The 27,542-nt window shown below is 37.4% G+C and overlaps 3 protein-coding genes and 1 long non-coding RNA gene across 8 annotated transcripts; all 4 read left to right on the top strand.

Annotated features, from left to right (window-relative positions):
• The first annotated feature begins 842 nt into the window (after positions 1–842).
• On the top strand, positions 843–6,654 carry LOC103140546 (uncharacterized). 2 transcript variants are annotated; one of them, XM_007555748.2, is made up of 6 exons: positions 843–2,121; positions 2,636–2,722; positions 2,809–2,851; positions 2,976–3,100; positions 3,707–3,765; positions 5,653–6,654. In XM_007555748.2, the coding sequence occupies exons 1-6, from the start codon at positions 2,106–2,108 to the stop codon at positions 6,145–6,147; spliced, it is 825 nt and encodes a 274-aa protein (XP_007555810.1). In that variant the 5' UTR covers positions 843–2,105; the 3' UTR covers positions 6,148–6,654. The 2 variants fall into 2 exon arrangements, with proteins under 2 accessions (XP_007555810.1, XP_007555801.1); XM_007555739.2 differs by having other exon boundaries at positions 845–2,121; positions 2,633–2,722.
• Positions 6,655–11,550: 4,896 nt separating this feature from the next.
• On the top strand, positions 11,551–13,060 carry timm10b (translocase of inner mitochondrial membrane 10 homolog B (yeast)). Its single transcript, XM_007555760.2, has 3 exons — positions 11,551–11,872; positions 11,948–12,043; positions 12,260–13,060. Exons 1-3 carry the CDS (start codon positions 11,846–11,848, stop codon positions 12,731–12,733), a joined length of 597 nt encoding a protein of 198 aa, XP_007555822.1. The 5' UTR covers positions 11,551–11,845; the 3' UTR covers positions 12,734–13,060.
• Positions 13,061–13,338: 278 nt separating this feature from the next.
• On the top strand, positions 13,339–14,264 carry LOC107836714 (uncharacterized). The gene is made up of 2 exons (XR_001662658.1): positions 13,339–14,012; positions 14,233–14,264. It is a non-coding gene; the product is annotated as an uncharacterized LOC107836714 (long non-coding RNA).
• A 2,317-nt stretch (positions 14,265–16,581) lies between these two features.
• ilk (integrin-linked kinase) lies at positions 16,582–27,360 on the top strand. 4 transcript variants are annotated; one of them, XM_016673497.1, is made up of 13 exons: positions 16,582–16,731; positions 17,150–17,299; positions 20,837–20,969; positions 21,109–21,204; positions 21,372–21,468; positions 21,598–21,681; positions 21,768–21,853; positions 21,954–22,063; positions 23,803–23,930; positions 25,105–25,226; positions 25,851–25,950; positions 26,039–26,169; positions 26,660–27,360. In XM_016673497.1, exons 2-13 carry the CDS (start codon positions 17,211–17,213, stop codon positions 26,807–26,809), a joined length of 1,326 nt encoding a protein of 441 aa, XP_016528983.1. In that variant the 5' UTR covers positions 16,582–16,731; positions 17,150–17,210; the 3' UTR covers positions 26,810–27,360. The 4 variants fall into 4 exon arrangements, with proteins under 4 accessions (XP_016528983.1, XP_007555843.1, XP_016528980.1 ...); XM_007555781.2 differs by having other exon boundaries at positions 16,584–16,731; positions 17,174–17,299; positions 20,837–21,002; XM_016673494.1 differs by having other exon boundaries at positions 16,585–16,731; positions 17,110–17,299; positions 20,837–21,002.
• Positions 27,361–27,542: the final 182 nt, after the last annotated feature.

Here is a 27,542-nt window from a genome sequence, read left to right on the forward strand (position 1 = left end):
AATAAATCTGCAGAAAAATAACACTCAGGTTTTTCAAGCTAGTACAACAAAATATATAAAGATCCCTGGTTGTGGAGCTCTAGAGTACTGTGCCTCCTGAGGCCCAAATGGCAAATCCTTGTTTTACTGGAAGCTTCTCCTACAAGAAAAGTACCAGTAATTGGTATTCAGTCATAGTAGTTATAAACATTCAAAACCACATACAATATTTACCAGTACCCAAACCCATTAGCACAATCATGACGTAATCTGTCTGGTTCCAAGCACCGGTTTTTGCGCTCTTCTTAAAAATGTTTTAAAAAAACACAAACACCCAAAGGCAATGCAATGGGGAAAAAAAAAAAAAAAAAACATCCCATAATCAGACTCTCCATGCAAGTCCTGTGAGCAATTTTGTTCTGAGCTTCAGGATCTCTGTCACTCAGATGTTTATCAGTAAAAGTCCCAAATCCATGCGTCATTCGTGCCAAAGAAATGTGTGAATTTTTTGATCCTGACAGATATTTTTTCCCAGGTGTCTTGGTAAGATAGCACATATATAGGTCAAATTAAATAATCTAAAAGTGAAAAATCTCATTTGTCCTGGAGTAGATTTCTTCCTAAAGGTGTAAAAAATTATTTGTATATCTCTATATAGACCCCATGATTCTGGTATTTGATATGTTTATTGATTATTTCCTGGAACAGTCCAGAACATACAGAGAGAGAACAGTTTGTTGTATCAATGAGCTGCTTTCCCTCCAGAAACACAGCCAAGTCCCACTGGATAGAAAACTGGGAAGCAATATCCTCAGCTCATCTGTCAGGGCAGAATTGCTTGGAAATACAGAAGACTTTGGAGTAAGGAAGTTAAAAACAGTAGACCAGACAGAATAGCACATTAATGAAGAAAACAGAAAAGAAGCAACAAGGAGGAGAGACTGAGCAAACTTTTCCCACCCTCCATCCAGATTTTTTAATTTCTTTATATTTCTTGAGTGCATAGGCAACTCTCTGGATTCGTGTTACATTTACCAGCAAAATTATATTCTCAGAATCTTGAACTTTAAATGAAGATCATTTTAAATGCTGGTATTTTGGGCCTGACTTGGTCAAATCTGCAAATCTTTTTCTTTTCTGGAACTTATGAATGGGGATTTTCGCCTGAAAGCCCAGTGAGGTCTTTTGATGTAGCTGTTTTTGTTGCCAATAGACGAGGAGCTCAATATCAAAGACCACTGTTGTCCACAGCTACCACAAATTGACACTTCTGTTGACAAAGCAGGGCTAAAACCACAAACCACAATGTACGTAAAGGCTAGCAAACATATTCACCACAAACGATCAAACCTGGTATATTTTTTTCCTTCTTCTTTTGCAAATCATTTTGGTCATTTAAAATTGAATAAAAATTAAATGTACTCTACATAAATTCCACCCCCCAACTCTCGCAACCTCACCCAAATGCTGTCCCAATATACTAACACAGCCTCATGTACTTTCACACACACAGTTTCCTATTTAGTTTTACAGAGAAAAAAATTCACGACAGCAGTTTTTTTTTTTCTTCTGATTTTCCGACCACACTTGCAAAACCACAAGCTATTGTGCATGCAAGATATAAATTCGAGATACAGCATCTCTGCAGTTTTACGATAGTAAAGTGATACTGTACTGTAGAAAAAGAAATTTGGGCGAGTGCTGATAGTTGCATCCTCACCGTGAAAATGCAAATATAATGAAGAATCAAAGTAAAACAAAAAAAAATATGTAGGTTTTGCTGACTGAACATCTGGTCTTAACAACAACAACAACAATCTGCTTTGGTAACCAAACTGGAACGTCCTCCTTTTGGTTCATTTTGATCAAATGTTATGCTAAGTTTAGATGATATGATGAAATTATATTCTTACTCCCCAAAATGGCATTGAGGCAATCTGCTTCAAAATGAGGTTACATTGTTTCCTGTTTGTAACTGAAAAGCAGCAAGTTTTCAAAGCGCTGTGAAAGCAGAGAGGGAGCAGAGGCGGGGTAAAAATAGACAGTGTAGTACAAGACGGAGCGCAGTGATGCCCCATAGAATGAGGAAAACGGAGACAACGAGACAACTAGCTTAGTTAAGGACAATGGAAGGAATAACAGGTAAGAGGATTTGTTTTAAATTTGTACAGCAGAAAGATAAAATACTTTTTATAATATATTCGTAATTCAAGGAAATATTAGCCTCAATGTGAATGTCGCAAAGGCCAAATCTCAAATTGAGTAAACGTAAAAAACGTGTCACGACAAAAGGTCACAGGAAAGAAATTAGTGGCAATGAAAAGTCTTTCCATTTCTTACACAGGTATATGCACAAAGTCACAATAAAAATCAGATTTTTAAATAAAGAATCCTAACTTGTCTCCTTGTTTTTTTGTGTGAATAAGATAAAGGAACACAAAAAACAGGGGTACAGATACACCTATTGTTCAGAACTGCATTATTCCTTTCAGGCTAAGAATCTTAGACCGCAGTTGTTGGGTGTTTGTCACAAGCTTAAAAGTATGATTTCAATATGACAGTTCAAAAAGTAAAGATGTACATTTATAAATATTTTAGTCTTCATTTCAACACAGATTCAAGTTTGTTTTTTTTTCTTTTTTTGTCATGTCAGTAGCCCTGATACTCGTGTCTCTGGCCTTGCTAATCTCTGTGTGTCTGAATATCATCTTCTGCTTAAGACAAAGACACATTTCATGTAAAGGTAAATTAAAGATTCCCTTTCCCACATATTTTTGTGCTTTTTCTGTTTAAAATTTGCTATAAATTGTTGCCTTTTTGTTTACTCAGAACCACATAACTGCTGCCAACCACACAGTTCGGAAGAAGAAACGTATGTTTATTTTCAATTCGCTTTGGAATTGGACTTAATTGTAGAAAATACAATTCAACTCAACATGCATTAAATTCCTATTTCAAGCAAAGTGTAAAACTGGTCTTTTCATATCTGACTGCAGCCTATCACAAATCGAAGGGCAATATTTTGGTAACGTCAGACATCAAGAGGAGCAGGAAAATCCCCACAATCACCATGAGCGACAGGAAAATCCAATCTATGGCAACATCAGCACAGAAAGACGTGGTAAGCACAAATCTGCTTTCTGGCACCTATTAAAAAAGGGGAAATCTATGAACGTGTTTATGATTGTATGACTCAATCGAGAAGAAAAAAAAGAATGGTTTAAAAAGAAAAAAGGCTGTGAATGGTTTTCCTGTTTTTGAACAAAATTTGCTTTGCTTTTCACAATCATTATTTCAAACATTTTGCACTCCAGAATCAGAAACAAGTTGCACCTTGAATTTCTTTTCTGATATGTACATCCAGTGTAATGAATTTCTTTTCTGATATGTACATCCAGTGTAATAAATATGGTCTGTTAGTACAGTATGGACACTGTTGGACAACAGGAAACAAGACTAAAACCACTGGAACTGGTATCTGAATTATGGATTCCAATTTTGGCAGTAGATTCCTATTATTAAGGAATTAGATGCAATTCTGATGATAATATCTTGCTTACATTTTAAAATATTCGGGCTGGTAAGCTATGAATTGGATTATTCTATGTTGAACAGAGACTCCTTTAAAACACAAACTGGAATTTAGAATTCTTTATCAGTTTTGTCAAAAAATAAATAAATCAAATAAAATAAAGTCAAGTTAACTTACAAGTGTGTGTTACGGCAGGTTCTTCAGAGGTTTGCTACGAGACGATGTCCATCCAGCGCACTAGAGATCGTCTTAAGGTAACAGTTGTTTTTTGTTTTTTTTTATAATTCAGAAGTCATCCATTTCAGTTATATGACATAATCTTAACTGTCCTTTATCAGTAAAATTTAATATCGTCACAGTTACCGAGAAGTCAAAATAATGTTGCAAAGAGTCAGAAATATAAAGCCATTGGGCTTACTCTTCCAGTTTCCCTCTGTTTTGTTTTTTTTTTGTTTGTTTTGGGCATGATGTTCATTTTTGATGTTGCTTTGAATTTGTCGGGGCTTTGTTAATTCAAGTCAGCAGCATTAGCACACGGCTGACACTGCTTTGACTTAAATGTTGCTTTTGTTACAGATGCGCTTTCATGAAAAGACCGACTTTAACTTGCCCCACCACAGTTTCTTGTACTCAAAGGAGCCTCAAGGTGACCGATGGCTCTGTACCTTTGTAGTTTCTTCACCAGTGGCATTTTGCTGAGATGTGATGAATATTTTATTCTGTAGTCGTTCTGCTAGCAATTTAAGCCGGCATTTAAATGCTGTTGAAGTTCACCTTAGCGGTGGTCCTTGCTTTATTGAGAAAACAAAATATGACTTCATTTGCCCTCGGTGGAAATGAAATCATTGCTTCAGAAACTATAAACAAAAATGTACTGTAAACTAACATTTTCAGTGTGAAGGTTTTCTTCTTATACTGTATTAGTTCAACTGTTACAATAGTCCCAAGACTTAATGTGATGTTTAGTCAAATTAACATTTTGAATTACGGGCCTTCCACATTCTTCGCCACCTATAATAAAACCTAATAAATCAATCTTTTACTGCAGAAGCATAATCTCACAATTTTCTTTAATGAAAATCAATTTGTAAATTTAAGTATATTTAAAATGATTTATTTAGTCCCATTTTAAGTAAGTATTTCTTATATCGAATTACCAGCACCTTTCACGGTTTTTACAAAATAAGAAAACAATAAATACATTTACTTAAATGTCAAAATGATATAAACTGGACAAGATACTCTGCTCCATTTCTCTGAGCCACTAGTCAGCATTGGAGAAAAACGAAAAAAAAAAAAAAAAAAAAAAGAGAGCATGCTATTCAGGCAAATAAGTGTTGAGCTTCATAAATCAGTAAATGGTTACAAGAAAGTTACTACTCAGTTAAATTCCCCAGAAACTTAAAAACACATAAAACTGTGACAAAATAAAAACACACAGCATATGCTGTGAAAAAGGTTTATTACTGCAATAAAATATTTTTTTTTTTACATTCCTAACACATCTTCACCAAGGGTCCTAATAGGATGGGGGCTTTGTTTATGATTGATTCTGCTCATTAATTTTTGTAATAATCATACAGCTGACTTGCATGTATTTCACTCAGAAATGCCCTTTGAAATAAATCACATTGATTATTATTTTCAAGAGCTTTGCAGTTGCAATTAAACACTGACAATTCTGGTCGAGGCAAATTATGTGAAAAACAGCGCTCTGCAGACGAGACCAAAATTAAACTGTTTGTAAAACGTCTGAAGGGAACCTAACCCTGCACATGAAACACTCTCCCTGCTGTGAACCCTGGAGGTGGCAGCATTCTGTGGGAATGTTTTTCCATAGCAGAAACTTGAAAACTGGTTGTATATTTGTCCTTCTGCTCACACAAGACTAAATTTATCATTGCATGTTATTTGTTGTACATGTCACGTTGCGACCATGCTGACAGATTTCGTTTCAGAACGGAAGGCAGCTAGCATCTCTGAAACACAATGTGGTCAGCGGAACTGCAAACCAGTGAGCGCTGTTGAGAAGAAATTGTTCTAAAAATAAACTAGACAAGCGCTACAAAAATAGAAGTGTGTCTGAAGCAAAAAGGAGAAAGAAAATGTCTCACATTTTCATCTGTTCTCTCTAAAACCAGCCTCCAGAGTCCGACCTGAATTACGCCTCACTGGATCTGAAGATCGCAAAGAATCGCAAGAAAAACAGACACATGCAAGGCCAGGCACAAGGACGCCACAAGAAACACGATCCGCTGGCGGAGCACCCGACGTCTCCCTTGAACGCCTTCTTAGAGGTGGACACGGAAGTGGACGCTCACCTGCCATCCAGAGACACCAGTGTCATGGTCTCTCACAGCAGCATCTATCTCAACAGTCAACAGATAGCCCAGGAGGCAGAGGAGATGGAAAGAGAGAGAGGCATCAGCATGGACAAGGACAATGTGGGATGGGATGGCTTACGAGAGAGCGAGGAAGGACGGAGAAGAGATTGGGGTGAAGATCGAGAAAGTGAGGACAGAAAAGATAATTGTGATGATCGCAATGGGAATATATGTATCGAGCTTTTAGAGGTAGAAAACACTCAGAGCTGCTCAAATCAAGTCACTGACAGCTTTGACCATGATTGTGTCTAACTATATATTTAAGTATTATATTACTTTTCTCAAACTTTTCAACTTGTACTCTAGAGAAATTTGAAATTATTTTCATATTTTCAGAGCAAAAACTGTAACTATCATCTTCAGTTTTCTCCACGCTTCGCTGAGTTGAGAAATTTCCTCCTTGACACAGACAATCTACCTCTTAAAGTCTCCATATTGAGCAACAGGAACATACTATGCTTTCTCTGTAATAAACTACTTTAAAAAAAGAAAGAGGAAATTCTGAGTGACATTTAGAGGTCAAGAACCATGTGGAAAGTGCAAATTGTTGTGAAACGCAGGGAAAAGATTGAATCATCACAGGACACAGAAGAACTTTCACTCCTTTGATGTCTCTTATTCGTCCATCAGAAGATGTCTCATAAAAAAGTATGAAGGCAGAAAAAAAAAAAAAGTATTTCTGTTTTCCATGGTGTGGGTGACTGTAGTTTGAATAACTGTGCCTTCCTGTTCCAAACCAACTTTTAAATCATTCTAAAAAAATTAAGCTAACAGTATAGAAACTGGAACCAAACACATAATGATGACAATAAATAGCAGTTTGCTTTTTTATCTTCCCCACGGGGAGAATTGTCACACTGTTTAAACTGCAAATGTCACCCACGGTGGATTTTCCCTGTCAAAGCTATGATAAAGGTCATTATGTTTACAGTCTGAGCTAATGCTCCAGATGTTTAAATGAATGTCTTCCTCTCTGTAATCCCCAATTTGCAGAGCAATTTACTGCCCTGGTGTCTACTGACAGCATAAGCTCGAAGGTGAACTCAGCACTCACAGGCCTTTAAGCACAATGTCTGTTGACAGTTTTTCAAGGGATAAGAGCCTATTTTACACTTATGAATTATATGTGACCCCTAAGCATTATAGGCAGATAGACAGAAAGCTACAATGAAATGCAATCACAAGTAAAAGTCCCCTTTTCATAACAGTTGCCCTTTTTGCATGGAAAATTTTGATTCAATGTCTTGTAAAGGGATTCACATCCTCTGAACTCCAAGATATTTTATTCCAACTGCAAATTTAAATTTGTTTCTTATTCAAGATTGATTTTATATGATAAAGATAAACCTGCAGAAACTAGCCCACAATTGTGAATAGGAACCAAACGTATTCATGGTTTTCAAAATTTTAAGCAAAAAAACTCTAAATGATACGTTCAGCATTTGGATCTTTACGCTGATGCACTTTAACAAAAAGTAAGTCAACCGACTGCTTTCAAAACCAACAAATAGAATTTCTTACAATCGCAAAATAAGTCTACGTGCCTTGTTTCTCAGAGGTTTGTGAGAATATTACCACAACGCATCAGAAAGACCAAGAACCGCAGCGCACAGGTCCGAGACATACTAGTAGTTAGAGAGAAGTCACAACTGCAAACCTACCAGCACATGTCGATCTACCTAAACTGACAGGCCTCGCAAATATTATCATGAATCCAAGAAAACTCCAAAATATTTCAGATTTTTCATATTTTAAAACCACATGTCATTTTTTTTTTGTTCAACTAATAATTAAGTTTTATTGTGTGTAAGCCTATAACATAACATTACCCCCCAAAAAAAGCATATTAAAGTTTGTGGGTTTGTGTGCAGAATGCTAAAGTTTAAGAGCTGCAAATACTTTTCCAATGCTCTGTAAATTCAACTTCTAAGAAGTGTCTGATGAGCAACATTTTGCAACATGTGAAGGCCAACATATATACTACCAGAAAAAGACAGCCGCCATTGCTAGGAATTCTGTCAAAGTTTCAGTCGTTACATGACATTGCTTCTCGGAAACCCCGAGGCACAGGATTAATCCCAGCTTCCTTTGGTTGAGCTACAGATTTAAAGTTTCTTGCGACAGCAGATGATTGCACGATGAAAGGTGACAGGAAAATCCTTTCAAGTCCTTTCCTCTTTTTACAAAAAACAAAGGTATGTGTCAGGAAGGTGAGCCACTGACACTCGACAGTGATGGCTTAATGTGCGCAGATGCTGCTCTCTGACGAGACTTGAAACAGTGATTTATTATAATGAACAGCAGCAGCAAATGTCAAAATAACATTTTTATTCCACTGTGTTGTACAAATTGAGAAATAAATGTTACTTTATTCTTTATAGGAAGGATGTTCAATCAGTAGTTTTCAAAAATATTTAATTATTTGTCCAAGATAATAGCTTGTCTTTGGCAAGCTTAATATTGTTTAATAAAGCTGAGTGATTTTTGAAAGATTTCAAATTATTCATTGTACATAATTTTGTCATGTTGCTACTGATCAAAAGACCAGTTAAAAAATTATGCCACTTTTTTTTAGCCAGTCTAATGGTTTCTAGTGATAAAACACCACTGCCAGTGTAATGTTAATTTATGATTGTCTTGCCTGTGCCTCTCTATTGTTGAATTGTTTCTTTTTAAATTACTCTGATGACTTTTTGCATGGCAGCAAAAATTAATGAATAATGCTTTACAAAAAAGTTCCCAGTTGATCGTAAATGTAGACACGATCCAATTTTTATTGGTGATTTAATCCTTTAGTCGTTCCTTAATGTATGTAACAGCAGTCAGGTTACATATGGATGACTAGTTATGATTGAGGACCAATAGCACATCTTTAAAATTGCTGCCTTTTTGATAAATGAGAACATATTTAATCAATTTAATTTAAATTACTCTGACATGTTATGCAAACAGGACCCAAAACCATTGTGACTATATGCCAGATTTATATCCTATGAGTCCTATGCTCTATAGACTAAGTCTGCTTGTCAGTAACACACCTTCAAAGAATATAAGGCAGAGGTGCCCAATATGCAGCCTTTGGAAGGATTTTATGAGACAGCAGTCCACAATTAAGGAATAGCTCACATTTATCTCACCAGACTGATGATGGTGATATACTTCAAACAAATTATAGTGAAATGTTCAATTATCAAAAAAAAAAAAAAAAGATACAGACAAATTAAAATAGTCTTAAAGTGGAAGACTTAAAGATGGGGTGATACGTATTTTCCAAGCACATACCGTCATTTTGTACCACAATCAAATAATTATATTACATTCAGGTCTTATGGAAAGTCTGTTTATCAAAAACAACTTAATTAAAATCAACGCTGGCTTGCAAAAAAAAACCCAACTCTTTTGCAAGCCAGCGGAAGAATGAGGGGCACCAAGCATCATCGGACGCAAGTGTGAAAGCTGTGTCAGATGCATTTTGCATTTACAAAGCGGTTGAGTAATGACTTAATACTGGCTTGTGAAAATCTTCCTCGCGGAAAATGCTTAATAACAAGTTGCATAAAAATGTTCTTAAATGTAAACACGCAGTTTCTGCACCACGTGTTTTCATGCTTCTACAGAGCTACCATTGGAATTTACACATAAAATCAAGCATAACTACTTTCACCTATTGATCTTTGATTTGACTATAAATAAGTGTCGTTATGACAAAAAGAAAATGGGATGTTTACTACCTTAGTGCAGACAAGCGTGATTGTTGATGTCGATAACAGTTTCATTCAACTGGTCATGAGGTCGGCTGCAGGCCTTTATCCATTTCTTGCATTACTACAGGCTCTGTTTGGTTGTTGGAAATGTAATCATATCCGTTTTGGCCGGGAAACTGGCAATTTGATCTCTTTTCCCCGCCATGCTCGCGTATTAGCATTTTCCCGTAAATTTCCGGTATTATAGAAAATATGTCGCCAAAACGTTCTCCTGGTACAAACGCGCGTCCCAATTGCGAACGCCGATTGGTCAGTTGCTGACAAATCCCTGTAGAATGATTGGCAGGTGGCGTGTGGTTGAGGAGTGGAGTATGCAGAGTGTGGGGTGGGAGCTTGGCTGAGGAGGCAGTTTTGAGTGGTTCACTGAATGAATAAGAGTTTAATGCATAGTTCCACAAACACCCAGTAGCTTATACTCGAAAGCAGAATATTTAAAACTTAGATAAAAGAGTTTAAAAAAGAAAAAGAGGGACTCGCGCTCTTATAGCCTAAAATGCATCTAAAATGATAATATCTGTATAGAAATCAAACAAATACTTTTAATTAAAATATTGTGTATTTGTTTATTTTTACAATAGGGTTAGGGCTATTTTTTTTGTTTTTGTTTTGTGTTTTGCATTTTACATAACAAAAGTGATTTAAAAACTGTGATTCACTTCTACTTTTTAGCTTCATATGTAGCCCTCGTTTCAAAACGTTTGGACACCTGTGATCAAAGGTCACCAAGAAACACGAAGAGAATAGTTCAGGATTTTTGAACAGAGCTTTGGGTAAAAGTGACTTTTTTTTTTCTTCTAATATTAAAGAAAGACCCAAAGTCCCACTTTGGGTCTTTCTTTAATCTAAATCCAGTGTGATTGATCCAAGAGGATGCTGCAATAACTGAAATGGAACCAAGACAAAAAGTAGAATTCTACTATTTTAAAGCAACTTTAATGTAAAAATATCAATGTGTTTTATGCTGAGTTTATTTGATCAATCTCATTTACATTTGGCACTGATTCACCACAGATATATTAACTCTTCATCACCTCATTCAAAAATTCAAAAATATTTTAAGTATACCCTTTAGATCTTTTGAATGAGGAGTTAAGTAATCAAACTCTTAACCTTCCAACACAAATTGTACCTTTAGTTCTTCCCTGAATAAATAAATATTGATAGAGAAGTCAAGATTGTTGTTATGGTAGTTTGATTTAATGAGTCCATATCAGTGATAATATTTGAGCAAAAGGGCCTCAACATTTACTTCTGTTATTCTCAGAATATATGAAGTAATTGTTCATATATTTACTTCATATTCATATATAGTATATTTAGAATTAGAGAATTGTGATTTCTCCTTAAAACGATTGTGGTATCTTTGACAAAAATAAATATTATTTCATAAATATTCATTATTACTAATTTATTCTACCAGTAGAAATTTTGCTTTAAGCAACTTTTAAATAGGGCTCTGCCATAAAGTTTTCAAACTATTAGCCAGGTGCAGGGACACTGCAATTCAAAAGATGTGTCATTTCTAAGTTTAATGAAGAAAAAAAATGCAATAAGGGAATTAATGAATTATCTTATCTGATATAGCTGATTAACTCATTAATCCAGTGCTCACCTTTAACTGAAATTGAGCACGGTCCACTAAATATGACTTAGAGTAGTATTTGATAAGTATAAACATAAGATAAATAAAATAAGTTAGACTGAAAAGAGAAACTACTAAAAGAACGTTTTAGTTTAATATCTTATTAAAGTTTTTCAAATACCGATTACAGGAGTAGTGATATATGAATACATGATGGATATACGTAACAAAAAAACAAACAAAAAAAACTGGACTGGTTTTGCTGTAACACCAACCTTTTTTATTTATTTTTTTCATTTGTTCAAACAGCCGCAGAGTGAAACCTCTTCACAAGCAGAGGCGATCTTTGCTCCAAACATGGCCGCTCGCATGTGAATGTCATGCCACTAAAATCCTTCATGTGAATGAGCTCATTTCAGGTGTAATTGGTTAGACGTAGAGGTTTAAAAGTAAATCTGAACATACGGATTTTTTTTTTTTTTTACTTTATCCATTAAAGTTAGTCACGCATTGGTAAGTCTAGAATTTCCTCGGATCCGAAGATCTAGAGACCAGCTTACTGAACACATTAGCAAACCAGTGGCTCACCACCCAGTCAGTTGAGATGGATCCTGACCAGCAGCTGAGAAATGTAAGTTGATTTTCCTCTCGCCGATTTGTAAATAGAGACGTGGACGGTGATTCTGAATGACTGCATTTCTTCCAGCTGCGGGATTTCCTTTTGGTTTACAACCGCATGACTGAAATCTGCTTCCAGCGCTGCACAAGTAACTTCAACTACAGGAACCTCACAATGGACGAGGTACTGGGAGCAGACATAATCATAACCCCGTCATCTAAATACACTGATACGTGCTACCTTTGTAACATGTGTCATCATGTTACAAACGAGTTGATGTATATTTATATAAAATACTTGTATTATAGATGATGTGATTCATGGGCAATCAGACATAGATAACATATCCGTACTGCAATATTTTGTTCTGCTTAACATTCCTACTGTCTGTCTGTCAAGGAGCGCTGTGTGGACAACTGTGCTGGGAAGCTGATTCGCACAAACCACCGCTTGATGGGCACGTATGTGCAGCTGATGCCTCTGATGGTGCAGCGAAGGATGGAGGAGATGGAGAGCAAGGCTGCAGAGAATGCAAAGGCAGCCGAGGCTGAAGCTGCACCTGGAACCATTGGGACTGGAGCCGAAGCCGCACCATCAGTTCAGACATCTATAAGTTCACCTCCACCTACTCAGATAACCTCATTAGTGACTGAAGTAGCACCAGAAGTCCATCACTCAGCCTTAAAACCAGCAGTATTAGAAATTCCATCTAATACAGTAGCCACAGGAATAGGTTTATCAGCTAGCACACCACTTACACCCAGGACTGATGGTGTAAATGTCTCAGAACTTAAAGAAACTGGACTAGGATTTCCTCAGCCTGCTGTATCTGGAATCCAGAATGACTTTGGCAGCCCTAAAGCATCACCATGACCAGAAAATGGACCAAAAGGCAGATCCTACAGTCTAAATCATGAGGCCTGACAGGCCAAGAGAGTCATGAATCAAAGGAGTCTTACCAGTCAGACTGAAACCTCTGTCCTCAACACCCAGACAAAAAAAATCTTTGAAATGATGAGGATCCCAACAGATGTTGATTATTTTTGACAGAGTTCTATTGTTTTTCTTTTCTTTTCTCTTTCTTTTTTATTTCTTACTTTTTTAGATTTGTCTTGTGGCTGCAGTCATACACATGTCATCTTTTTATTTTATTTTAGATTAATAAATAATTAAAGGATTGCTGACAACGTTAACATAAAAGTATAGTTCAGGGTGGTTTTTAAATGTTGTTTTCTGATAAAATCTAAAATGTATATGTCTATGTGCTTTACAGCTGAGGTCCCCAACCCAGGTCCTGAGACCCCACTGTCTTGCAGATTTTAGGTGTTTCTCTGCTTCTTTACAGCTGGCTTAAGTAAATGGGTGATTAACGGGCTTCTGCAGCAACTGGAGCTATGCAAATGAGTTAATGCAACCATTTGTAACCATTGGGGAAACATCTAAAACATGCAGGACAGTGGACCCTGATGACCACTGTCATCAGGGTCATACATGCCCTGATGACAGTGCACGTATGACAGGGTTGAGGGGGCCTCTGCTTTACAGATGGAAAATAAAACGACAAAAATGGAAAAAAAAAAAAGTATATATTGCAGTGGTGAAGTAAGGGAAAACGGACTTCACTTTATGATTGTCCAGTTACTAATCAAAAGTGGCTATAAACAAATGGTCCTTTAGTCTATATTTAAATTAACAGTGTTTCAGTATTTTGGTATTTTCTGGATGTTTATTTTGGTGATTAAGCCCAAGTACATCCTAAGAATGAAATATGCCATTCTTAGGCATTTCAGAAGTAGTAATTTCTTTAACCAGAAATTACTACTTCTGGTCAAAGTAGTAATTCATATATATTTTGTGTGTGTGTGTGTGTGTGTGCAATGGCAACTCAATTAAGCAGCTTCTTTGACTTAAAAACCTCTTACAAGTTCAGTTCAGGTTCACATTAAATTCAAATCAGCTTATTTATATAGCACCAATTCACAACATGTCATTTCAGTTCAGTCATACATACATACTAGTTGATCCTATTTACCAAACAGTGCAACAAGTTTTGCTCATTATTAACATTAGCTGAAAAAGGTTTCTATTGAAGAAAATCATTTACATTTAATTAAGTTGTAGATTTGCAGCATTCACTCAAACGATCACGTAGGTCAGGGGTCACCAACTCCAGTCCTCAAGGGCTACCATCCTGCAACTTTTAGATTCACCTCTGCTCCAAAATGTCTGAATTCCCTCACCAGCATTCATTCCTCTCTGCAATAGGCTGGAAACGAGCAGTTTATTTGATCCAGGTGTGTTTGAGCAGAGACACATCTAAAATTTGCAGGATGGTAGCCCTCGAGGACTGGGGTTGGTGACCCCTGACGTAGGTACAGCAGAATTCTTCATACAGAGGATGCATGTTGCAAGAGTAAAGAGGAAGAACAATTGGGAGTTTGAGAAGACAGAGCAGATACACAAAAAAGAAACAGAAAAACTAATGTAGGAGTACCTTCTATGCAAATAAAAAGTAAAAAGTTAGTAGGAAGTGCCCCACCTCCTACTTCCGTTTTCCATATGAAACAGTACAGACATGACAATATAAATTTTAAAGCTACAGTGCTTGAGTTATTTCAGAAATCCACCTTGGTCTCTTTTCCTGTTGAACTAGCTGTAAGCTTTAGATTTCAAGATAAGTTAATGTGGATTTAGAGTTCATACCCACACATTTAAATAGTTACTTCTGTTTGCTGTTTATTATGTCTGAAAGCTTGGTCAGTTTAAAACAGTGTTAAAAGGTAATGAGGTAATGATGGTGCACTATGATGTGCCTAAAAACAGTGCAACTTATCAAAGAAATAGTTAAAAATCCTAATTTTGCAGGTAGCACATTATGAAATAAAGATTGTTATATATCAACATTTCAGGTTTTCAGTTCTATCAGTCATGAGAGACTTAAACGATCTGAAAGCCATCCTGCTGGATGTTCTGACAAAGCTTCAGGTCTGACTGTTATGATTGTGAAACGAGGTCATGACCTTGGTCACATCTGCCTCCTCACATAGTTTCCTTCGTGTTGCTATCTAGACGATCTGACATAGAAAGATCTACTACTCTCATCTGTTAACACACTATTTCTTCTGAGGCTTTGATAAACTGAGCTTTTCAACAATGGCAAAATTCAACAAGAAGTTGATAGGATTGGCAAAAAAGATAATTAGTGATGCTTATAATTCTATGGTCAACGTCAGACAGTCGGTTGCATTCTAAAAAGCTTGAACAATTATCTCATCAAAGGATATAATGCAGTGTTTCTCAACCCTGGACCTCACCGCTCCCCTATCCTACATGTTTTCGGTATTTCCCTTCTGCCACACACCTGAGTTGTATCTCTGGGTGATTAACAGGCTTCTGCAGTACTTGATGGTGATGCAATCATTTGAATCAGCTGTTGTGGAATAGAGGTACATCTAAAACATGCAAAGCAGGGGGGCGGTGAGGACCAGGGTTGAGAAACACTGATGTAATGGGACAAAAACGGATAAAATAAAAGCTTACTTTGTCTCCACTCTTGTATCATCATAGGGCCTTTTATAATGTATATCGCACATTGATCCTGGTACTTGGTAGCCTGCTTAGGGGAGGAATTATTGTGGCTACTGACATAACAACTAGTTCTTGTAAGGATATTTCACATTAAATTTGTTGCGGTTAGTGCAATAAAGAACCAAGGTGGCAACATCTATGCTTATGTCTGTGTTGCACCTTCAGGAAGAGTTTTCTAAGACATGAACCCAAATATATTACATTTTTGGCTATTTTCTTAAATAACTGTGGCATTTAGAATATCTTTTCTAAATGTAGTTAAAAAATCTATGTGAACACTAACCTAAAAAAGTAAGGAATTAAGATCCTACTATAAAGTTGCAATTTGACTAAACTCATAACGATCAACTCACAGTTTTTGGTAGTTTTCTTCCTTGGTCATTACATGTCTATCACTGACCACGACCTTTACTATCTCAGATACTGGTTAGGTGGACATTAAGGTTATTTAGAGTACAGCCAACAAGTTGACTATGTCATACAATTACACCATGACTCTTATAATATCCTCCCACATATTGCAGTGCTCTGAGTTTGCTATCCTGCAGAGTCTGAAGTCGACATGGCGATTGCTATTCTATATTGTGCAACTCTACTTGCCGAATAAAAGCAGACTCTGGAGAAACACAGTAAGATATTTATGTAAACTACAGCTTTTCATTGTCAAATATTTGCCATCTTATTATGTGATTATTTCCTGCTGATGTCTATCTTTTAAGCCATTATTTGCATTACATAACTACATTTTTCTCTGTCAAAATGTTTTCTTGACAGACAAAAAGGTCTGTAATCCAATTTTGCCCCATTATAGCCATTCACAACAGGTGATGACATATTGATATGCTTCAAGATCAACACCTTTTTGAGTCTATGCCACAAAAAAAATAAAAAAAATAAAGGCAATTACAGAGACAAAAATGTGTCGACTCTACCAAGATATGCCATTCTAAAGTGACCAATGATTGTTTGTGGATCATACTGCAGATGATGAAATATTTTGTTCCAAAAAAAAAAAAAAACGCTTGTGTATTTTAAAAGTTTTATTTCTCCTAAATTTCAAACATTTATTTATGACCCAAAGGCAGCCGCATCGCTGCATTGCCTCCTGCAGGGGGCGTCGCTGTGTCGTTGTCCCAGGACGTGGCTGCCAGGGGGCAGATCTGGAGCCCACATCAACTCGGAAAGCGGGGCGTGGACTCAGAGCGACCAGTGGAGAGGAGAACGGTGGTGGTTCTGGAGAGGGGGGGAAAAAAGGAAAAACGAACTCCTGAAGATACCAACTGGTAAGACTTTCGACACTTTCCCTCAATTTACGCAGTAATGCTTCATATTTTGTTTGTGCTGAAAGTTTTGTGGTGGGTTTAATTCGTTATAAAGCAACAAGGAGCTGTGATCCAGAGGGGCCAGCCCATCCGAGCCAACGTAGAAAGAAAAGGCAAGGAGGAAATGTTGGAAAGTCCAACTATTTGTTGACTTCACAACACACTTATTTCTTAATATTTCAACTGAAGATGATAGTTAATGATTAGTTTAAATATATAGGAATTCCAGAATCTATGGCTTTGGGATTGATATGATTGAACTGCAAGTTCGGCTCAAACGATTATCTTCTCTATTTACTTGTTAAAAAAAAACAAAACAACTTGGTGCTTTTCTTGAAGGGAAAAGTGCGCCTAAGGAATTTCTCAAATCCTTTTACAGACTCTATGTCCCTGCTTCTTAAAGAGACTGGGAGAACAAACAGCCACTCTACAACACAAGCATGGATGACATCTTCACGCAGTGTCGAGAAGGGAACTCAGTGGCTGTCCGTCTGTGGCTGGACAACACAGAGAATGACCTCAACTTAGGGTAGGTTCCTATGTCAGTCCCTAATGTTTGCACTGGGGAGGGATTTCTGGTCCATCTGGATGCTGGAATTCAGCTGTGACGTTAGTGCAATGACAGGTAAACACATGTCTTGCAAAAACTGGTGGTCTTTTCATAGGATGGGCAAGCATGTGCATGTGAGTATGCACAGTGATTGTTGTACACACATAGTTTACATATTGGGATATTACTGCTGTATTACACAACTTGCTTTGTTTTTTTTTTGTTGTTGTTGTTGTTGTCGTTTTTTACTAATAATTTTGCTAAACGCAACTCATCTGCACAAACAAAACTTTTAACTTTCTGATTAAAGCTAAACAACGTGAGGAAAATCATTAAATTTGTGATAACATCAGCTGTGATATTTCCACGTTTTCCTCATTTCCTGTTTTTCATCTGTCAGTATGGTCATTCCTTCTCCCTTTTTGAACTTCAGCATCTCTGGCACTTCCATCTACGTTAGATGCAGTTTGACTAAATCCCTCTCGCTGGAAATATTGCTGGTACACAAAGTGTGAGTTTATAACACCTGGAATAGGCAAGTCCAGAAACACCAGGATTTTATTGTAGTTAACTACTTTTAACAATGCAAAAATAACAATAATCTTATTTTGATTTTAGTGAACGTGCTCCCGATGTTATTTTTTCCCCCCACAGAACTATGTTACCCACTGGTTTGAAAAGTACAAACCCACAACTGCTGTTAAATAGCTTTTTTATGAACCACTTTTGCTGCCTTTTTTTTTGTATCTGTGGAGACATTTTGGATATTAAAATTGTGATTGCTCAGAGTGCTTCGACTTGCATCGCTGCTTAGATTTTATGAAGAGTTGAGTTGAATGGCTGAGAAGGTTCTTTAGCTTTCTAAGGGGGAATCTAAAATCCTTGTTTATGGCCCCAACAGATTGCTTCTGTTCACAAACTGTTATCATAGCTCTGTTTATGAGGATATATATTGGCAATTCTAATTTGCTGAATAACATAGCACATAAAACAGTGTATATTAGTACAATTGTAGGAATCAAAAGTCCCAGCTTTTTTTATTCTGAATTGTTCAATTCTAAAACCTTTGCCTCTTTTCACATTCTCTTCGTCAGAAGGAGTAAGAAAATGTCTTAAATAAAGACTCTGGTTATCTCATTCTTGGACCCGGCCATATATGTACAGTTTGCGAAGCTGCTGGCCAACCACGCAACAGCCAAGTCCATTTCCTCTTCTTAGCTCCATACAGGGCCAAGCCCATCGCTGACAGAACTTCTTAGGCAGCTCCCCTACAGTCACACATAAACAAATGAATAAGCAGTCATTATGATGAAGGCCTTCTTTGGCTGTTACTCTGAGGAAGCTCAACTATGTGGCGCGGCCGCCTCTGTCCCGCTCAGAGTGCCCAAAGCGTTGAATAAAGGCTTTATGTGTTGTTGGAATAATAAGTTGGAACTGAAAGAGGTGCCTAAGAGCAGCCGGCGAAGCATTAAATAACCACTCTGCCTCTAGAACCGAGTGACACAGGAAAACACATGGAAAAAAAAAAAGGCAGACTTAGAAGGAATGTGGAGCTCAGAGTATTTTCCACTCTGTCATTCTTGCATATTTTTTTTTTCACTCGTTACTTTTTTTAGCCCAAAGGGTGGTTTAGTCTATGAGCTGTCTGTCCACAGTGCTGCTGCATCGGGACTGACAGAGAATGAGCCTCCCTGCTCTTTCTCTTCAGTGTGAGCTGCTATTTCGTAAAGACCTCCTCGAAGTTTATTGTTAAACTAACAGCAGAGACTGTGGCTTCGCGGGGCGTTGTGAGAAACCCCAGCAGCCAGGAGACTCTGGGTTGGTCAGTGTAATGAGCTGACCTGTTGGGCCCGCAGTGGAGGTGACAGCCTGGCTCCTCGCAGACTGGAAGTGGTTATGTATACGCTGTGACTGTGTGCGTCCTTGCACATGTTTAGCAGGCATTCCAGCCTGTGTAGAAGTATTTATCACCGGGCCAATCATCAGATGGGAAGAGGCTGCAGGCACTGAGAGGAAGCATGTGCTTAAATCTAAATAAAGATTAGTAGGAGGTGGGTGCGTGAACCTGCGCCAAAGAGCAAACCTCACAGAGAGTGTTTTGTTAGCAGGGCGCTCCATAAAAAAATACTCTACCTTTTCATTTTAGCCATATTCAGGATATTATAAGTATTAAAAATACATTTAGGAAGGCTTTTATACTTAATTTCCCTGGCACCATATAGGTATGATTACCGTACTTTCCTTGTCTATTAATTTATTTTATATAAATTTAAACCACAATTATGTTATTATTATTATTATTAGTCACCTGAAATGCTGCGTTTAAAAATAGCTTTTTTTGAGCTATTCCATGTGAATAGCTCAAAAAAAGATTAAATTACAATTTTGCAGTGGTCTAGTCAAAGTCTTGACTTAAATCTAATTGAGATGCTGTGGCATGACCTTACGCTGTCTGTTCATGCTGGGAAATCCTCCAATATGTCCGAATTAAAACAGTTCTGCAGAGTGGCCAAAGATTCACCACAGCGACGTGAAACACTCACTGACTGGTCAGGTTAATGCAAATATTTTGTCACAGTATTTTTTTACAGCAGTGACATTTGAAGAAATACATATCAAAATCTTAGGAAGAACTTAGAGATCTTTTTTTTTTTTTTTTGGCATGTAGAGCCGTGCTTTTAAGGGCTGATTCTGGTTGGTATGTGATGTGTCTTGCTTTCAGCTTGTTCCACAACAAGTGCAGCATTTTTTCAATCAAGATGAGAGCAAATGACAAGCTCAGCCATAGAGGCGTGTGCTTTTTTTAAACCTAAACAAAAAACATTTTTTTGTTCTTTTTTTGGGCCACTTGCTAATACAGTACTATCACATTTGACAGTGTTTCTCGTTTTCCATACGTCAGAACTCAACGATGCTACTTCTGTCTTCTTCCACATCATTAGTAAATATTTAATATGAGCTTGCCACCACAGTGCCTCTGGTTTGGGAGACGTCTTTTCAAAATAAAAAAAAATTACCCTTTTGAAGTTTTCGTTGTACTTTGTTTTTTTCTCCTAGACGATCTGTTTAAGTTTTGCCAGAGTACTGCTCTGCTTTTTAAAAAGGAGACAGTCAAATTTAGTCCTGCTACTTTTAAAGTTATTACATTATTTGCACTTGTGAGGTGAGGTGAACCTTGATGAATTTTTCTTTTCATTATGGTAGACTGGAATGATCATATGTCTGTCTGAAAGTGTTATTTTCCCTCTTGCAAAAGTTCAGAACGTCTTATCTCTTTATTTGAGAAAGCATTAACCTTTCATATACCTAATTTATTTTAAAAATGAGCTGTTCCTATTACAGCTTATGATTCATTTGGAAATGTCTGTACCTGAATGGAGACTCTCTCCATACTACAGTTAAGCGTTTCACTTGCGTCTCTTTGTGTTTGGATGTTTTGGTGACCAGATGTAATGTAAAGATGTGACATCCCGGCTCCTTTTTCCTCTCATATTTTCCATTTGTCTTGTGTGTTAGAGACGACCATGGCTTCAGCCCGCTCCACTGGGCGTGCAGGGAAGGGAGGAGCGGCGTTGTTGACATGCTCATCATGAGAGGGGCTCGAATCAACGTGATGAACCGTGGAGATGACACACCTTTACATCTGGCTGCAAGCCACGGACACAGGGACATTGTGGCTAAGGTTCGCTTTTTAAGACGGCTCATATGCTGATGTGCTCTCTCTTTCTTTCCCTCTCTCTCTCTCTCTCTCTCTCATGTGTTTTTGTTGCTGTGTTTTATGATGACAGCTGATTCAGTGCAAAGCGGACCCCAATACAGTCAACGAGCACGGGAACACCCCGCTGCACTACGCCTGCTTCTGGGGCCACGATGAAGTTGCAGAGGTGCGTCGTTGTACACCAACACACACTTTTCACGTCCCTCTTTGGATTCCATCTGCTGGTGAAAAACCGCCCTCTTCTGGGCAGAGACCGCTACTGCAGCAATACCTGCTTCCTTCATCAGTACATGCTTAATTTGGTTGTAATTCCAGGGTTGTATCTCTTTTTAGGACTTGGTAACCCATGGTGCCCAGGTGTGTATATGTAACAGGTATGGGCAGACACCTCTGGATAAGGCCAAGGCTCACCTAAAACAGCTACTGCAAGGTCAGAATTTTTAATTTATAGACTTTTAAATATTGCAGCAGATTTTTTTCTTGGATAAAGAGACTTTAAAAGCAAATTAAGAGCACTATTCTTATATTTTAAATGTTTTTTTGTTGTTGCTTATTTTAGAAAAGGCAGAGAAAATGGGCCAGAACATGGCCAAAATCCCATACAAGGAAACGTTCTGGAAGGGTACAATGAGAACGCGACCCCGTGAGTAGGATTTCTAATAAAATAAGATCAAAATATGATGCGAAATTAGGATTCATGCTCTTTTATTCATATTTTTCATCCCACAGGTAACGGCACCCTCAATAAGCAAGCCGGTATTGATTTTAAGCAGCTCTCGCTCCTGGCAAAGATCAATGAGAACCAGTCCGGAGAGGTCAGCTGCTTTTACTGCTGACTGACAGTATTTTATTTATTTATTTTTATTTTTTTTTAGCTCATCTGGCTGATCACTGGAGTGTGTGCTCTTCTTTTAGTTGTGGCAGGGCCGGTGGCAAGGGGATGAGATTGTGGTGAAGGTGCTGCACGTGAGAGACTGGACCACCAGGAAGAGCAGAGACTTTAACGAGGAGCACCCCAAACTCAGGTTATTTACAGCTAGACTGTTTGCATTTATTGTGAGATAAATTTATGGTCACAAGTTCACAAACATTCATTTTCAATTAATTTTATTAATTTTAATTATTTTCTTGAACAATCGCAAACAACAAAAACAAAACAACTTAAGTCATTTTTTAAAAATTGGTTGCACAAGTGTGAATGTATTGTGGGTTTTCTCTATTTTACATATGGCCAGAATTATACATGCAGATTCAAATATATAGCAGAGAAACTACACACCAGTAAGCCAAAGCAGTCATCCTGGGTTTGTTCACTCTTCTCGGCAGAATTGGTAAGCGTTTATTTTAAACTTATACAAAAAGGTTATATGGTCAAATGAGACAAAGTTTGAACGGTAGTTGAGATTGAGAGTCATGATAATGGTTTCAAACCTGAGATTGCTTCTCCATCTGTCGAGCACAATGGTGGTAATATGATGCTGTGGTACTGTTTCATTGGATGGAATAAAAAAGAAGGAAGACTTCATCAAATTCTTAAATATCACCTGAAATCAAAGCTTAGATTATCAAAACCTCAACACAGTTGAATGTTCCAGGTGGACAATCACCCCAAACACACATCTAGATTGATTTTGGAATGGATAAAGCAGGACGATATTAAACCTTTGGAAACTGTAAGGACTATCCATGAAAGGTAGATCTGTGACTCTTCATGACATTTAACCAGTTTGGATGAATATCTGCATTCGAACAATAAAGCTTGTGCACAAAATCTAGTTTCCAAAAATAATTGAGCTTGCCTGTTTTGTAATTATTCCACTTTGTAAGAACAAAATCAGTAATAGAAGAAAAATGAACTTAATATTCATGGTGAATAATGAATGAGTATAAATCTAGGAAAGGAAAAGTATGCATACAAAATGTGGAAGGTGTGAATATTTGAACTCGCAATCATGTTTATGTAAAAACAGTTTTATTTGGAGTCAGTGGTCAATGTTCAATCCAGTTCGGTTGCAGAATGTTTGTGCAACAACAAAAAAAGGTCAAACAGACATCTTTGACACTTTCTTTGACCTCACTAATTGTGATGTCTGTTTTTATTTTGTGCATTTTTTGCATGGATTAGCTGTCGTGACATTTAAAGATAACTTAAACTTTAGTGTGCTGACACTAACCCATTCTGACTCAGCTCCCCCACCCCAGAAGCACGTCCATAACCCATATTCTCGACTGTTTGTGCAGCATCTGAAAGCAAAGAATACCGCATCCAATTAGCAATGCATAACATAAAACGCATGTTTTACTTTTTCACCATCCGGACTGAGTTTAATCAGCGTTTCCCATCTTTGAGACTCATTAGGCTGTAAGGGAAATAAATAAATAAATAAATAAAACAGAACAAAAATGAGAGAAGCCTTTAAACTAACCAAGTCAAAGAAACCCCACTGGAGAGACTGAGTAAGCGCAGCTGTGTTCTTACTTTAATGTGAGTTTCAGTTCTTTTGCTTTCTTTTGAGAACTTATGTTTAAATAAAAGCACTTTGGCTTAACTTGGGTAGATTTTGCAAAAATGAAAGAGTTTCTGTTAATGAGGTGTAAAACTGAACTTAAAAGGACTCCAGATCATACAAGCGCACTGTTAAATATATATTTTTATTATTATACTTATTTCCTTGAGTGAAGTATAATTTCACTCATAACATAATTTTATGTTAACCCAGCAGAGTTGAGTTTTAGCTGTTTGTCTCTCTTTTTACCATTATAGGATCTTTTCTCATCCAAATATTCTGCCTGTCCTTGGGGCATGTCAGTCCCCTCCTTCTCCTCATCCAATCATCATCGCCCACTACATGCCATACGGATCTCTGTACACCATCCTCCATCAGGGCACAAGTAAGTCATTTGTGTTGACGTGCAAGCACAAAAAAGGAAATTTGCTGTCTTAATTTTCTCAGGTTATAAAACCTCTGCTTAGAATAGCTGTAACTCGCTGAGCAACAGTCCAAACCAAAATATTGTCTTACATTTTACATTTAAACAAATATAAATTTCTTCAAAGTGTTTATGTATGTTAGCAGTAAACATATGAAAAGGGAAACAAGATTATTCAAAAAGTGAAACTAGACTGTCATATGGAAGTCTGATGACTTGAGAGGTGTCTAGTAGACAGTCATTGATGGTATCCACAAGAAGGGTAAGCCACAAAAAGCTGTCTGCTCACAGGATGCTCTGTTAATGCACATTTAAAGAAAGTTGAGTGGAAGGAAAATCTGTGGTAGAAAAAAAGTGCACAAACAACAAATATTCTAGGTACGGGTAATTCCTCGTCTGGGCGACCAACAGGACGTTATCAGATGGTACACACAGCACCATCACTGCACCTGACCCTCATGAACACAACCACATCCCCAAACCAGCACAAGCCTAGCTTCCACAAATACAGGGCACATGAGCATGATGCACTTGCCACACAGAAACAATGTACCTAATCAATACAACGCCCAATATGCACAATGCCACACAAACACATACACATGCCAGCATAGAATATTTTTTTTTGTAGAAATAATGCAGACAGGAAAGAAAAGCCTACCCACTGGAGGAGGAAGACGGAAATTCCCAGTGAAGCGACGTCTGCTTCATTTCCACTTTTTTTTTTTTTTTTTTGCAAATGTTTTGAGTAGACTTAACTGTTTAAAAATCTACCTACTCATTTTTGTTAGCTTCACTGCACAGTCACAGTTAGCTTACAGAAAGAGCACCAAGCCACCAAATAAACACATGTAAAATAACCAATAAAATTCAGATTTAGGATGTACACGTGCCCACACACCCCCACAGAACCACATATATATTTATTTTTTACTCGAAGGAAAGCTCAAGGTACGCACAGTATAGCTGCAGGCGCTACTGTTCCTCATGTCAATTTATTGAGATACATCTGCATACAAATATAACCCTATTTGCATACACATTACTGACATCCATAACATTTGAATGTCGATTTTATTTTTAGTTACTTAGTTTGTTGTTTTACATGTTGTCCCTCTCGCCTTGTCTTCATCAGCTCTGGTGGTCGACCAAAGCCAAGCGGTCAAGTTTGCCCTGGACATCGCCAGTGGGATGGCGTTCCTCCACACCTTAGAGCCGATGGTTTCACGGCTTTACCTCAATAGTAAGCATATCATGGTAAGGCACCTCTGGTACGTCACTCTACACAACCGTTGCTACTTCAGGTTAGAATGTTTGAAAAGCCTTAAAATCAGTTAATAACTGGCCACAGGCTTAGTGGCTCTCTGAGCAATTTCTATTAAAATAAATGTTTTTCAAGTTGAAATGAGTGCTAGTGAACTTTTAATCAGTTTTTAATCAATATTTTTTCTTGGCAAAAAAAAAAAAAAATACAGTATGACATGAGCCCAAAAACAGTCAACAGCTGATTTTCTGCTGTGTCTTAATAAGTCAGGAAATGGCTTACAGAAAATGATGACTCATCCAAACTTACTTATATCCTCAGTCACAACATTAATCAGCCACAACTGAAACTGAAATACGAGACTCTTACAGTTATTTTGTAAAGAACAGTGTGGGAGTTGAGGAAAAATTAAATATCCAAAACTTTCTCTTGGACAACTGAAATAAAAAAAAGGGGCATTTTGGGATAAGCATAAAAAGCATTATATTAGCCATTTGGACACATTAAGTGCTCTATTAATTGTGGTAGGCACAGTGTATAAGCAAGCAGGGGAATTCCTTGTGTTATTTGGCACTTTTATGTATGGCGAGTCTTTACCCATTGTGTTTAATTTACAGATTGATGAGGATATGACAGCCAGAATAAGCATGGCAGATGCTAAATTCTCCTTCCAGTGTCCTGGGCGCATGTACTCACCAGCCTGGATGGCCCCCGAAGGTATTTGTTCCCCCCCTTGGATCTTCCCAGACCTGTCTCCTTCCTTTTCCATTAATGTTTCTCATATCCTCCTTCTTACCGCTTTCAGCACTGCAGAAAAAGCCAGAAGACATCAACAGAAGATCTGCTGACATGTGGAGCTTCGCAGTGTTACTATGGGAGCTGGTTACCAGAGAGGTTCCCTTTGCTGATCTCTCAAACATGGAGATAGGGATGAAGGTAGCAACACACCAAAATGCTCAAACTCTATATTTTTCAGAGTGCATTGCAAAATTATTCATATCCTCTGAAATATTACAAAAATTATCTCACAGGAACAACAAATTTCCTTGTTTTTCAACAAGACATTTATACAAACTCAAACTAGAGCATAATTGTGAAGCTGAAAAAAGGATACATTGTCTTTAAAATTTTCTTTTATCTGTAGAAAGTGTTCGGTATTGCATCAGTCGTATCGAGCCTGTCTGAATCAATATTGGCTTCTTAGCCTGTATTTAGCTTCAGCCAAGTTCCAATAAACTCTTGACTATTATTGCTGAGGAAAAACATCCAACACCTTGATTCTGCCACGCTTAGTTCGGTTCTGGGGATTGTTCTGCTACACGTAGTGTAGCAAGATGTTAAAAGTTCTGTGACAAGTGTGAAATATTTTTGCAATGCACTGTACATGACACTTACAGCAGCACATCGTTTTCCTCCCACTACTCAGATCGCTCTGGAGGGACTCCGGCCAACCATTCCACCAGGCATCTCTCCTCACATCTGCAAGCTGATGAGGCTCTGCATGAACGAAGACCCAGCCAAGAGGCCCAAGTTCGACATGATTGTTCCCATTTTGGAAAAGATGCAAGACAAGTGAATGTCTTAGAGTCGATGTGTCCAAGACTTTTGTTTTGTTTTATTACCCAACCACTCGTTAGCTTCACTCCAGTCCATGTATCTGCTACGCCACTGTAAATACAGCCACAAACCACTGTTACTGCTCGTATTTTAAACACGTAATGCTTGTTTTGTGCAAGTTAATTTGAAGTTTATGTGTTAACTTTGCCTGTGTTGCTCTTATATAATCACTCAAATGTTCTTGTTGGAATATTGAAAATTGTATCTGCAGTGTGAATTACATTTCAGTGATTCACGAGACAGAAGCTGATCCAAAGAAATGTGTATAGAATTATAGCTTTTTATACACGCCTGCTACAGCAGATGAAATAAAATTTTATATTTATGACAAATACTTCTAGTGTATTATCTTCCCTTTGTGAAGCACTTAGCACATGAATTATTTCTCATCTGCTGTGAATTTTGCAGTGGCCTTTTGTTGTCAGATTTCATTACATTTGAAGAAATGATTCTTTGAACCATGGTGTAATTTTGCTAAATAGGCAAATTTAGCAAATTAAAACGCCTATCAAATTTGTTGTCTTGTGTCATACTGGTACAGATTAAGGGGTTAAATAGAATATAGGCAGTTTTTTCTGGTCTTTTATAGTCTTTTACCTTACTGGTGAACCTTTTTGTATTTTTTGAACATTAAAACAGACTATTTTAAAAAAATATATATTTATTTCAATATAAAACATGTAAAATTAATG

This window comes from Poecilia formosa, unplaced genomic scaffold (genome assembly GCF_000485575.1).
Source record: "Poecilia formosa unplaced genomic scaffold, Poecilia_formosa-5.1.2 Scaffold3, whole genome shotgun sequence".
Classification (NCBI taxonomy): Eukaryota; Metazoa; Chordata; class Actinopteri; order Cyprinodontiformes; family Poeciliidae; genus Poecilia; species Poecilia formosa.